At 38.6% G+C, this 12857-nt stretch overlaps 1 protein-coding gene across 2 annotated transcripts in view; it reads left to right on the top strand.

Moving 5' to 3' along the window:
* The window catches only part of WEE2 (WEE2 oocyte meiosis inhibiting kinase), a 29048-nt gene extending 17672 nt beyond the window's left edge, over positions 1 to 11376 (top strand). Inside the window, exons 6-11 of one of the 2 annotated variants that reach the window (XM_025929891.2) lie at positions 2068 to 2214; positions 2839 to 2946; positions 3085 to 3170; positions 3907 to 4077; positions 5731 to 5873; positions 10012 to 11372. In XM_025929891.2, the coding sequence (XP_025785676.1) occupies positions 2068 to 2214; positions 2839 to 2946; positions 3085 to 3170; positions 3907 to 4077; positions 5731 to 5873; positions 10012 to 10168 (812 nt within the window). In that variant the 3' untranslated portion in view covers positions 10169 to 11372. Of the gene's footprint in view, positions 1 to 2067; positions 2215 to 2838; positions 2947 to 3084; positions 3171 to 3906; positions 4078 to 5730; positions 5874 to 10011 lie in introns of both variants that reach the window. The other variant, XM_086688469.1, reaches the window with a different exon arrangement.
* The last annotated feature ends 1481 nt before the right edge of the window (positions 11377 to 12857 follow it).

Here is a 12857-nt window from a genome sequence, read left to right as displayed (position 1 = left end):
CGTGCTCCCCTTGTTCCAGTGATGTGGTACCCAGAAGTCTGCACCATCTGTGGAACACCATATATTGGTTATATTTTCCCACCAAACAAGGAATAACTTTACCAGCAGGAAAATATGCTTGTGTTGTAGAGAGCAACATAAAATCAAGATTTTGAGAATACAAATGTACGAACAGAATATCCTGTTGGTCTGCTGTTTACATTTTAGTGTTGGAAGGCATTTGCTATTTGTTTTAGTGTCTGTCAGGTTTCATAAGCAGACAGAAAAACATAGATCTGTTTTTCTTAAGTTTCCTTTTTCCCTCAGCCAAGTGGGGGAAATATCTTCATTTTATCTAAAGAAAAGAATTTGGCAACTCCTCTCACCAAGATGGTTTGAGAAGAGCTGTCCAGGAGCTGGCTGTTTCCTCCTAGGGCACAATCCTGTCAGTTACAGTATTATCTCCAGATGGCATCTTGGGTTATGGAGTTAAGGCTCCGGTATAGCTGAGATTAGGAGGGATGAGGTTTATCGTTCATTCAGTATTGCTCTGTCTATACACACAGACTTCCTTAATACTGTTTGGCAAAGAACAGTTAATTATGCTCCTCAATAAGAGGGAGACCATCGGCTTTAGCTGTAGCAAAATAAAGATATCCTAATACCTTTGCATAAATGCTCTCCAGTAACTTTTACTGTTGTTTTATTACTTGGCTAACCTGAATATTACCTGCAGGGCTTCTAAGTAATTAAAAGTGCTGCTGGCACTGGTCTAGTTACCCTTACTAAACACCCGTAGCTCTTCAGGAATCGGCAATATCTCTGCTTATAATCTAGAAGACCACATTAAAAGGTTGCTAAGTGCCGCTAGGGTGCTTCTTTCTTCGCATACCTTTTATGGGCTCCTTGTCTTTGTCTTTCCTTTGCCTCTGTTGCCAGGATAGACCTTCAGTCCAGAATATGTACAGAGTGCATGCGAGACCTTGAGAAAGTGAGGATGGATAAGATGGGGGTCTCGGATGAACACCCAGTCTAGCGGGAAATGAATTCCAGTAGACATGGGGGCCTTGGATACAGGCTTCCTTCTCTTTGGCACACCTCACAACTTCATCTGCAAACAGACTTGAGGTGGCTTTGGTCTTAATAAGCTTCAACATACTCTTCCTTTCTAGCTAAGGTCATCTATAGAACATAGAATCTTTTTTTAAGAAGATTCCCAGGAAAAAGACACACCCTTTACTTTAGCCCTCTTTGTGTTTCTGGAAAGGGCTGAAACTCTCCTTCTTTCTTAACTGAATTATTTTAACATGAAAGATCAATCTTTAAACTGAATACTACATAGGATACTTTAAAATATGGATTTCCTAAAAACCATTAGTATCTTAGATCCTGTTCTGACACATACTTGAGGGCTGGAGTTCTAACTGCCAGGGAGACCCAGGACTCTACAATTTGACTGAAGAGGCTGCCAATGAATGCAGATTAACAACATAAAGGGTTCAGAAGCATTCTAAATCCTTAGGATGGGGCACCCAAGATCGGCAGTGGCAGGGGAGGGGGGGTCACATGAGTCCAGGCCTTATTTTTTACTGATAACAATGATAAACTAAGAGTTTATAGTGGATGTGCAAATACTGTGGCTCAAAAAGGATTTAGGTGTATATTGAAGTTAAACTTCAAACTCATTACACTAAAGTTACTAGTGGCCTATAATTACTAGCTGGACTCTGAACTAATCATCAATGCTAATAGCAGCCATCTGTCCAGGCTTGATTGGCCTTCTGCTTAATAATCAGGTAACACTTTCAAAATGTTAGTTGGGGCAGGGCATACTCAAGGCAATGTCACCACATATTGGATACCTGGGCTACGACACTTTATTTTTTTCTTTCAAAGTCCTGTAATTCTTTCCAATATGTCTGTGGTATAGACAGGGGGGCAGATATTACTGTTATCTAGACAATAATCTAGATTTGTTGGACTGAACTCATTCATGAGGAATTTACTGAATGTTTACTATGCTTCCATCTATTAAGAGTCATACCTTTTCTCCATTCTGTGGGGCTGCTCTCTGTTGTTCTTTCCTAGGTGGGAGTTTGCAGGCTGCTATATCTGAAAACACAAAGTCTGGCGATCATTTCCAAGAGCCGAAACTCAAGGACATCCTTCTGCAGATTTCCCTTGGGCTTAAGTACATCCACAACTCTGGCATGGTGCATCTGGACATCAAACCTAGTCAGTATGGCTCCCCTCTGCTCCTTTGGCCAGATTTAGTTCTTTCCCCACTGTGTCAGAATTGTTGTCTGTGCACCTACTAAGTGTTGAAGATGCTGTTTGCTGGCAAAATTTCTTTCTTTCATGTGTTTCCCTGAAAATCTTAGTCAAACAGCTTTATCCACTCCCCCCGTCCAGGGCCAGGGGACAGAGAAAAGACTTTTTCCCAGGTAGTAAAGCCAAAGTATGAAAATATTGGCTACATCCTGAATGTGTTCGACTACTGTTGTATATACTCTTTCTAATTCAGCACCGACTAAAGTGAACAGAAATCAATGGTTTTGACACTCAATAATGTGAAACTCAGAGAAATGTTACCATCTTCAGGGGCTTCTTTCTTTGTTTTGAAGCCACCAGCCTCTTCAGAGGATGGGGTGTGTCTGAGGTCGGTTTCACTTAAAATAGGTATTCTTAACCACTGAGTTGTTCAGAGATTCCATGGAAGATAAGAAACCTTGGTAGTCTTGTTACACGAACTCAGAAGAGGAGGAAAGGAGGGTGGCCAAAATGTCAAATACAGAAAAGACTCTTTGGGGGTAAAAAAGCTTAGGAGTCATTACTTACGTTAATTCTGTATTTATTTAGGTAACATCTTCATTTGTCATAAGATGCAAAGTGACTCTCCTGTAGCCCCAGAAGAGATTGAAAACGAAGCTGATTGGTTTCTCTCTGCCAATGTGATATATAAAATTGGTGAGTCTGCCTTAAATCCTGACCTGTATATTATCATCCTATAAAATTTATTCTGATGAATCCCATTTATTCCAGTTTTAAAGACATGCTTGTAAAGGGCTCTGTTTCTTTTTCTTCTTCTTCTTTTCTTTTTTTCAGGTGACTTGGGTCATGTGACATCAATAAACGAACCAAAGGTAGAGGAGGGAGATAGTCGCTTCCTGGCTAATGAGATTTTACACGAGGTAAAGATCAGGCAAGCAGAGGGCATTTTATAATTCACTGAATCCTTTGACTCTCAAATGAAGGTTCACAGAACAAGAAATGAAAAGTATATATTTATAATTAAACTTTACATTATCTCTTTTCCTATTCAGAATTGAGACTGAGGATAAGAAAGAAACTTAAAAAAAAAAAAAAAAAAGCACGAGCAAAGCTGGTTCAATCATGGATTAATCACTGGTTTTACTGTTCTTTATAAAGTTCCTTTACTGTTTCTAGTCTTTCTTAGACTTCCTAAACTCATGAATTCCCTAGTAGAAAGGAAGCCTTTATTGGTTCAACCCATCTTTATCAGGCTATCATCCTTTTGATAGCACCACCAGCTCTGGTGAAATGAGCTTTGGTTATTGTCTACCTTCCAGGATGTCTGCAGAGTCAGGGCTAGGAAGGATTTAACTCCTTCCAGGATGATCATATCTGCGACCAGTTAATCTATGCTTGGAGTCTCTTTGAGCCTGACAGAACAAAATGACGCTAAGATTCTGCCTTAAACTCTTCAGGGCACAGCAGTGTGAATCAGGTGGATTTGCACCGTATCCTTTGTCTTCTCTAGAAATAAACCACTAGCCACAGCAGATGTGACCTTGCCCATTGTGTCTGTTTAAGCTCCTATGTACTCAGTAATCTCTCACCCGTTGTCCTGATCTAGACTCAATTCACTTAGCAAACTAACTGGCTTTCCCGTCTTCTGTTTTGAAGGATTATCGGCACCTTCCCAAGGCAGACATATTTGCCTTGGGATTAACAATTGCAGTGGCTGCCGGAGCAGAGTCGTTACCCAGCAATGGTGCCATGTGGCATCATATCCGTGAGGGTAACCTTCCAGACCTTCCTCAGGAACTCTCAGAAGAATTTTGCATTCTACTCAAGGTGGTATCTCTTATGAGATCAAGAGAAGATAGAAATGTCTATTTTTAAAAAATGTAATGGCCAGGAGGTGGGGAAAGAGGAAAGCAGATGCTGGTAGTGCCACTGACAGAGGAAAAAAGGAATCATGATCCCGAAGACCAGGAAAGACATAGATAGGACAGACCGAAAGTTTCTCAAGAAAACTTAGAGGATATCATAAAGCCTTTTATACTCCAGTTTAAAATCCTGTTACATTTTTTTTTTTCTCTGCCCTTCCCAACAACCCTGTTAAGGTGGGAAATTCAGGAAACCAAGGCTCAGAGCAGTTCCTGGACTTGTATTCTCATCTTTGATAATTGATTCACTCTAAAATCAAACTTAGGTCTTTTTGCTCTTATTTTAGGGTTTTAACTGTTGTCATTGAAGTGGTGAGACTACAAAAAAATTTTGAATTTTGAGTGTATAGAGGAAAACATAAGCTACTTTATTGATGAATAACGGACACCACCACCAATCACATGCACTATTAGAAAAAGGCATAATGTCAGTTCAGGAATTTATGTGTTACTTGAACTCCATGGTATCTGAGTATGTGGAGGGACAAGGAAAGGAAGCTGTTATGTTGAAACAGAGGTACAAAAAAATACACTGTTGAGAAGTTTAGAATTATACTAAGAAAAAAAAAATGTATACATGAGACTTCATGGCTTAAAGAACAGGATTGGTTAGAATTCCTAAAACAGCTTTAGAGACATCTACTCTTGGCAATTAAATGTGAGTTTCATAGTTCACCTGAAAACTTGAAATTTAGTTACAAACTTGTCTTCTTCCGAATAGGCAAACCTTGCTCACAGTGGACTTTAGTGCAAGCCTAATCATCTATTTCTATGTGTGAATTGCTCTTAGACTTAGTTGATACATACTGAGTACTTCAGTGCTGGCCCAGTGTGCTAATAATACATGTATGTTAATTCATGTAATTCTCACAATACTCCAGTAGGTGAATGTTGTTCTCCCAAATATCAAAAAAGGGGAAGTGAGTTTCAGCAAAGTTAAGTGACTTGCTCAAGGCTACTTAGTAAATGGTGGAGCTGCCTCTGAACATTGGTTCCCAAATGGAAGGTTCAGTGTTTTCTCCATTATACAACATTGCTAATTGCTGTAAACAATTAGCTATTTTCTACTGTATTCAAGCCATTTTAGGTTACAGACACCCTCTACCTGAAGATGAATGCTGTAGGAATACGGCCATGGTGGGGTAGCCTTAGTTTTAAGTGAAAAGGAGCATGTTGTGGTAGAAAGCAAACTGAACTAGGAGTTGGGTGACCTCGGTTTTAGTCTTGGTCCCATCAATAACTTGAACAAGCCACTTTTTATCTCAGGAACTCAGTGTCTTCCCATTTAAAATTAAGGCATTAGATTGGTTAATCACCCAACCAGCTCCAAAATAGGATACTTAAAGGCAGGCCAAAGGTGTGGATGACTGATGCAGAGTGTAGAGAAGATGCTCCCATCTTCGGTGGAGCTAAGTTCTCACTTATTTCTTCCCCCGCAAAGTTAAAAGCAGTTTCACAAAACTCCCCAGCAGAGGTTGGGCGCAGCTGGCTTGGGTAGGGAGATTCTCCCAGCAGTGAAGAAGCGTCTATTTCCTTCCTTTTGGTCTAACACCAACAGAACATGATCCACCCTGACCCAAGGGAGAGACCTTCTGCAGCAGCTCTGGCCAGAAGTCGAGTTCTCCGGCCCTCCCTTGGGAAAGCAGAAGAGCTCCAGCATCAGCTTAACTTGGAAAAGTTCAAGACAGCCACACTGGAAAGGTAGAGGTTTTTTTGAGTAAGCTCTAGGCCCAATGTGGACTTGAACTCACAACCTTGAGATCGAGACTTGCATGGGCACCTCTGGAAAGGTAGATTTTGGATGCTGGAGTTTAGAAAGAATCTCTTTGTGTACTATGTACAGTGATATGACTGCTCTGCTGTGTCTTCTCTGGACTCAAGTGGAACCCAACATTAAAATACATAGGCCCCTCTTCACAAAGATATGAGCAGCATGAGGGAGACTCTGATTAGACTCCTTGAGAGAGAAAATTCCCATTAATGCAAAGGAAGCAAAGTGAGGAATACAAGGAAATACAGCCAGCAAAGAACTCTTAGTGGGATTCTGCATGACAATAGGGGTTCAAAGTAACTGGTGAATGATCACCCAGTGAAGATACCTGTAGTTAAGGTCGGAAGAGACCCATTTAACAAATCCATTACATTTCAAGGGCAGGCAGACACATTGTCTTGGTACATGTTAAGAAGTATTTCTCCAATCCAAAGGAAGCAGTCTGATCACATATTCACGTAAGCTTATATTCACGCATGCATTCATTAATCTATTCTTTCATTAAACAAATGGGAATTCATTAATTAGATAGGATGGGGTTAGTATAAAGGTCAGGCACTGATGTTTGAGCACAGTTCTGAAGGCATTTTTAAGTGATCATTGCATACCCTATGCACTGCTGGAAATATAAAAGATGAAAAATGGTCCTTGTTTGAAATAAACTTAGAAATCCAACTTCTTTTGGATATACAATCCATCTTGAAATGATAAACTTTAAAAGTCCCCCAAGTGATTTTTTGGCAATGTTGTGGAGACACCAAGCCTTTAGTCAGGGATTCTTCCGAATAAGCAACTTGATATTTTTTTGCTCTAGTTTTGGATTCCATTTTCCTAGCTAATAAACAAAATAAAAATACTTATATTCTTATATATACATATACATATTCACATATATGTTTGTATTATGTATATAAGTGTAGTGTGCACCTTCTGTGGAAACCAGCTATGGAGGCACAGGTGACTGTCGTTAGACATCACAGTAATGGGGGCCTACCACAGAGATGGGACAGATGCCTTCTTGAAATTATCTAGACCAAGGATTGGAAACTTTTCTGGAAGGAGCTAGAAAGTAAATATTTTATGCTTTGTGGGGCATACTATCTTTGCTGCAGTGACTCAGCTCTGTTGTAGTAATGTGAAAGCAGCCACAGACAATACATAAACAAATGGGTATGGCTGAGTTCCAACGAACAGGTGGTGGGCCAGATTCGACCCATGCGTTGTGCTTCACAGACCCCTGCAGTTTTCATATATAGCCAGTAGGGTTGTTTCCTTATTTAAAATTTTTTTCATGTTTTCTTTCTTTCTTTTTAAAATGTTTTGTTTTAATTCGTTAGTTAACAGTGTCAGATATTAGTTTCAGGTGTACAATATAAGTAATTTAACATTTCCATACATCACCCTGTGCTCATTGAGACAAGTGTACTATTTAACCCCCATCATCTTTTTGACCCATTCCCCTACCACCTGATAACCATCAGTTTGTTCTCTATAATTGAGAGTCTGTTTCTCGGTTTGTTTCTCTCTTATTTTTTCCCTTTGCTGCTTTGTTATGTATCTTAAATTTCACATGAGTGAAATCATATGGTATTTATCTTTCTCTGACTGACTTATTTCACTTAGCATTATACCATCTAGCTCCATCCATATTGTCGCAAATGGCAAGATTTTATTCCTTTTTATGGTTGAATAATATTCCAATATATATATATATATATATATATATACCACATCTTCTTTATTCATTCATTTATCAATGGATACTTGGACTGCTCCCATAATTTGGCTATTGTAGATAGTGCTGCTATAAATATAGGGGGCATGTACCCCTTTCAATTGGTGTTCTTGTATTCTTTGGGTAAATACCTAGTAATGCAATTGCTGAGTCATAAGGTAGTTCTATTCTTAACTTTTTGAGGAACCTCCATACTGTATTTTAGAGTGGCTGCACCAATTTGCATTCCCACCAACAGTGCAAGAAAGTTCCTTTTTCTCCACACCCTCACCAACATTTATTTCCTGTATTTTTGATTTTAGCCATTCTGACTGGTGTGAGGTGATGTCTCATTGTAGGTTTGATTTGCATTTCCCTGATAAGTGATGATGAGCATGTTTTCATTAGTCTGTTGGCCATCTGGATGTCTTCTTTGGAGAAATGTCTGTTCACATCTTCTGCCCATTTTTAAATGGAATATTTGTTTTTGGGGTGTTGACTCCTATTCTTTATATATTTTTGAAATATATAAATCCTTTATCAGATATGTAATTTGCAAATACCGTCTCCTATTCAGTAGGTTGCCTTTCAGTTTTGTTGATCATTTCCTTCATTGTGCAGATGCTTTTTATTTTGATGAAGTCCCAATAGTTTATTTTTGCTTTTGTTTCTGTTGCCCCAGGAGACCTATCTAGTAAGAAGTTGCTATGGTTGATGTCAAAGAAGTTACTGCCTGTGTTCTCTTCTAGGATTGTTATGGTTTCAGGTCTCAAATTTAGGTCCTTAATCCATTTCAAATTTATTTTTGCGTATGGTGTAATAGGTGGTCCAGTTTCATTCTTTTGAATGTTCTGTCCAGTTTTCCCATTACCATTTGTTGAAGAGACTGTCTTTTTCCCATTGGATATTCTCTCCTGCTTTGTTGAAGATTAACTGACCATATAATTTTGGGCTTATTTCTGGATTTTCCATTCTGTTCCATTGACTTGTGTGTCTATTTTTATGCCGGTATCATACTGTTTTAATTACTATAGTTTTGTGATATAACTTGAAATCTGGAATTGTGATGCCTCCAGATTTTCTTTTCTTTTGCTTTGGCTATTTGGGGTCTTCTGTGGTTCCATACAAATCTTAGGATTCTCTATTATAGTTCTGTGAAAAATGAAAAAATGTGAAAAATGTGAAATATTTAACAGTATTTGTTCTTCCAATCCATGGGCATGGAATGTGTTTCCATTTCTTTGTGTTGTCTTCAATTTCTTTCATCAGTGTTTTATAGTTTTCAGAGTAAAGATCTTTCACCTCTTTGGTTAGGTTTATTCCTAGGTATCTTATGGTTTTTGATGCAATTGTAAATGGGATCAATTCCTTGATTTCTCTTTCTGTTGCTTCATTGTTGGTGTATAGAAATGCAACAAATTTCTGCATATTGATTTTGTATCCTGTGACTTTACTGACTTTGTTTATCAGTTCTGGCGTGTTTTTTGTTTTTGTTTTTGTTTTGTTTTTGGTGGCATCCTTCAGGCTTTCAATATAGAGTGTCATGGTATCATGTCATATGCAAATAGTACAAATTTTACTTCTTCCTTACTGATATGGATTCCTTTTATTTCTTTTTGTTGTCTGATTGCTGTGGCTAGGACTTCTTGTACTATGTTAAATAAAGATGGTGAGAGTGGACATCCTTGTTTTGTTTCTGATCTTAGGGGGAGAGCTTTCAGTTTTTTCCCATTAAAGATGATGTTAACGGTGGTTTTTCACTGATGGCCTTTATTATGTTGAGATATGTTGCCTTTAAACTTTGTTGAGGGTTTTTATCATGAATCGATGTTGTACTTTGTCAAGTGCTTTTTCTGCATTTACTGAAAGGATCATATGGTACTTATCCTTTCTCTTACTGATGTGATATATCTCATTGATTGATTTGCAAATACTGAACCACCCTCACAACCCAGGAATAAATCTCACTTGATTGTGGTGAATGATTTTTTTAATGTATTGTTGAATTTGTTTTGCTAGTATTTAACTGGGAATTTTTGCCTCTATGTTAGAGATACTGGCTTATAGTCCTTTTTAGTGGTGTCTTTATCTGGTTTTTATTTTTAAAAATTTTAAACATCCTTTATACCCCAATCAGTAGGATTTAAGAAACCTAATCTGCCACGTGTCGTGGCATGTGTGTACCAGCTATTTTTAAAGATAATCACAGGAGCTAAATTTCTCTTCCGTGTATAGCTCAGGCTTGCTTCTATAAATACTGAAATAAAAAGAAAAATCTATATGTTGGTTTTGATCATAAATATTCTCTTTAATATAAGATCAAGTAATATGTTTTTTCCCCTTTTAATTGCCAGGGAACTGAGAGAAGCTCAGCAGGCCTGTTCCCCCCAGGAAGAACATGGTGACCCTGGGGTCTCTGGGACCCCCACAGGACCAAGAAGCACCAAACGCCTGGTGGGAGGAAAAAGTGCAAAGTCTTCCAGCTTCACCTGTGGGAAGTCTTCCCCATAAGAACTCCCTTCACACCAACCCTCCTTCTGACTTATGGCTTCCAGAAATAGATATTGACTGCGTCCATCTTCCTCTTACAAATGGGGAGATTAACCAACTTGAATGCCCAAAGATTTCAAAAGCTACTCATAATTTAGCATTCACTGCCAAGATCCTAAAGCTAGTAAGCCTCGTATTAGTGGTGGTGCCAGGTACAATCATGGGCAGCCATTTCTCTTCTCGGTTATATTCCCAGGCCACGTCACCACGGTCACGTTTCACATTCATGCCTAATGGGAAAGCATGTGTCTCTGAACTAAACAAGAGGGAGCAAGGCCCTTGGCACAGCCTGTGGACTGCGGGGCTGTGGTAGCTGACTGCCTCCCAAGGAACAGGACGCTCCCTGCACGTAGAAAGGGATATAGTTTTGTTTTGAGTTGAGGTTAACAGCTTATAATAAAATGTGCATGTATTTCAACAATGCTTCTCAGGGTAAATTCTGGCATTCCTAAAAGAATTCTCAGCCACTTTGAGCAAGTGATTTTCCTGCTCTATTCTTTTAGTGAAGACCATCCCTTATTCTGGTATTATATTTATTAAAAAAGTGACTTCACCATTCTGTGAGGTGGGTAGAAATAAGACTAGAGAACTTGTAATTTCTGAACTGGCTATTAACTTATGGTACAAACCGCTGGGTAAAGGGTTTGAGGAAAATGTAGTGTGGCTGTTCTCCTTCAAACTGTTTGCCCTGATCCAGTTATGACTGGTTTTGATTTTCTGGGGGTCACCAATTTCTTCTTGGTTTTTATCAGAATTTGGCTTTGTTTCCTATGATTTTATCATATTTTAATTGAAATTCTTTTCTCTGTATATATTTTTAAAGGAATGGAACATTTGTAAATAAAGGTTTTTATCTTGTCCAAAGCCAAATATGGGTGAAGCACTCTTCTTTGTGACATGTAATTAACAAAGAGTGAAATTTCTGTTGGAAATCATTTCATGAGTAGATAGGTGAATCAGTAGGTTGGTAGTAACAGGTCTTGGCTGCAAGGCCCAGATTTGTGGACCCCAAAGCTAATAATGGTCAAGCTCTGATATATAAAATAATGTTGGTCATAAAGGCACTGATAACTTCTAGTGTGTCCTACTAATAAAGGTAGCTTGTTAATGGTTTGTAGGCTTTTTTTTTTTTTTTTTTTTGCTGCCTTACATCCTTCTTTCCCTTGCATTTTAAAAAGCAAATTAAGAAATTTTTAAAAACTGAATAAACCATCATACCATTATTTCTTCTGTCTTGGAGTTGCAATTATTTCCATGCAGTTAAGTGGGGTAAATTGCTGTGTATTGCCCATTGCCATTTAAAGAAATCTAATCTTTATTCAAGGTTTTAAAATGGAGTTAATGTATCTCTTGCTTCTCTGACCCTGGCCATATCCCTTGCAGTATAGTGTGGGGTCAACTACAATTTGTGATTTAGAAAAAGGTATATTATTATGAATATGCAATGCATAGACCAGAGTTCTTCTCAGCACTGATAAGTAGTATTATCAAGGTCTATAACCCCTCCTTTACCCTGTTCCTCAGAGCCCCTGTTAGCACCTGAATGGCCTGGTTGGGGGGAGGAAGACGGGGGGGGGGGGGGGGGGGGGGGGGAGGGGGGGGAGGGGTTTCCACAGCACCACAAAGCTACTAAATCAGCAGGTAGCTGCATAGACACTGCTGAGTGTGAGTGGGACTGGGTCTTCACTGGGCTAGCGATTTAATCCCTTCCAGTTCAGTTGGAGGTTTAAGTTTACCCCTTGCCTCAGTAAGAAGCTGCATTCTCAGTCCTGAAGTTCTGTTTCCGCACAGAGATCACAAGATAACCTGGGGAACTAATGATCAAGTATTAACATCATTGCACTGCCAATATTAAAGTTAAATATTTTAGGATATAAATATGGTGATTTACTATAGATATTCTTTTATTTTATTTTTTATTTTTATTTATTATATATTTATTTATTTATTTTCAATATATGAAGTTTATTGTCGAATTGGTTTCCATACAACACCCCGTGCTCATCCCAAAAGGTGCCCTCCTCAATACCCATCACCCATCCTCCCCTCCCTCCCACCCCCCATCAACCCTCAATTTATTCTCGGTTTTTAAGAGTCTCTTATGCTTTGGCTCTCTCCCACTCTAACCTCTTTTTTTTTTTTTTTATCCCCTTCCCCCATGGGTTTCTGTTAAGATTCTCAGGATCCACATAAGAGTGAAACCATATGGTATCTGTCTTTCTCTGTATGGCTTATTTCACTTAGCATCACACTCTCCAGTTCCGTCCACGTTGCTACAAAGGGCCATATTTCATTCTTTCTCATTGCCACGTAGTACTCCATTGTGCACATAAACCACAATTTCTTTATCCATTCATCAGTTGATGGACATTTAGGCTCTTTCCATAATTTGGCTATTGTTGAGAACTATAGATATTCTTAAACACACACTGACATTAAGCTGCCAACAGATAATCTTGAGACTTATAGTTAAAGGAATACTATTATACTTCACTAAGCTCTAACATACGTATCAGTTTATAGAAGCCATTCATCTAAAGCCCTACAAAGATGAACATTGAAAGATAAAGGTCAGCATTTCAGCCTGAATGGTTAACTTTTTTATCTCTATATGAACCATAATTTCGATCCTGATTTACATAAAAATTGT

Source organism: Puma concolor, chromosome A2, assembly GCF_028749965.1.
Source record: "Puma concolor isolate L17-30 chromosome A2, mPumCon1.1.hap2, whole genome shotgun sequence".
Taxonomy (NCBI): domain Eukaryota; kingdom Metazoa; phylum Chordata; class Mammalia; order Carnivora; family Felidae; genus Puma; species Puma concolor.
This window is presented reverse-complemented; position numbering and strand designations above follow the sequence as displayed.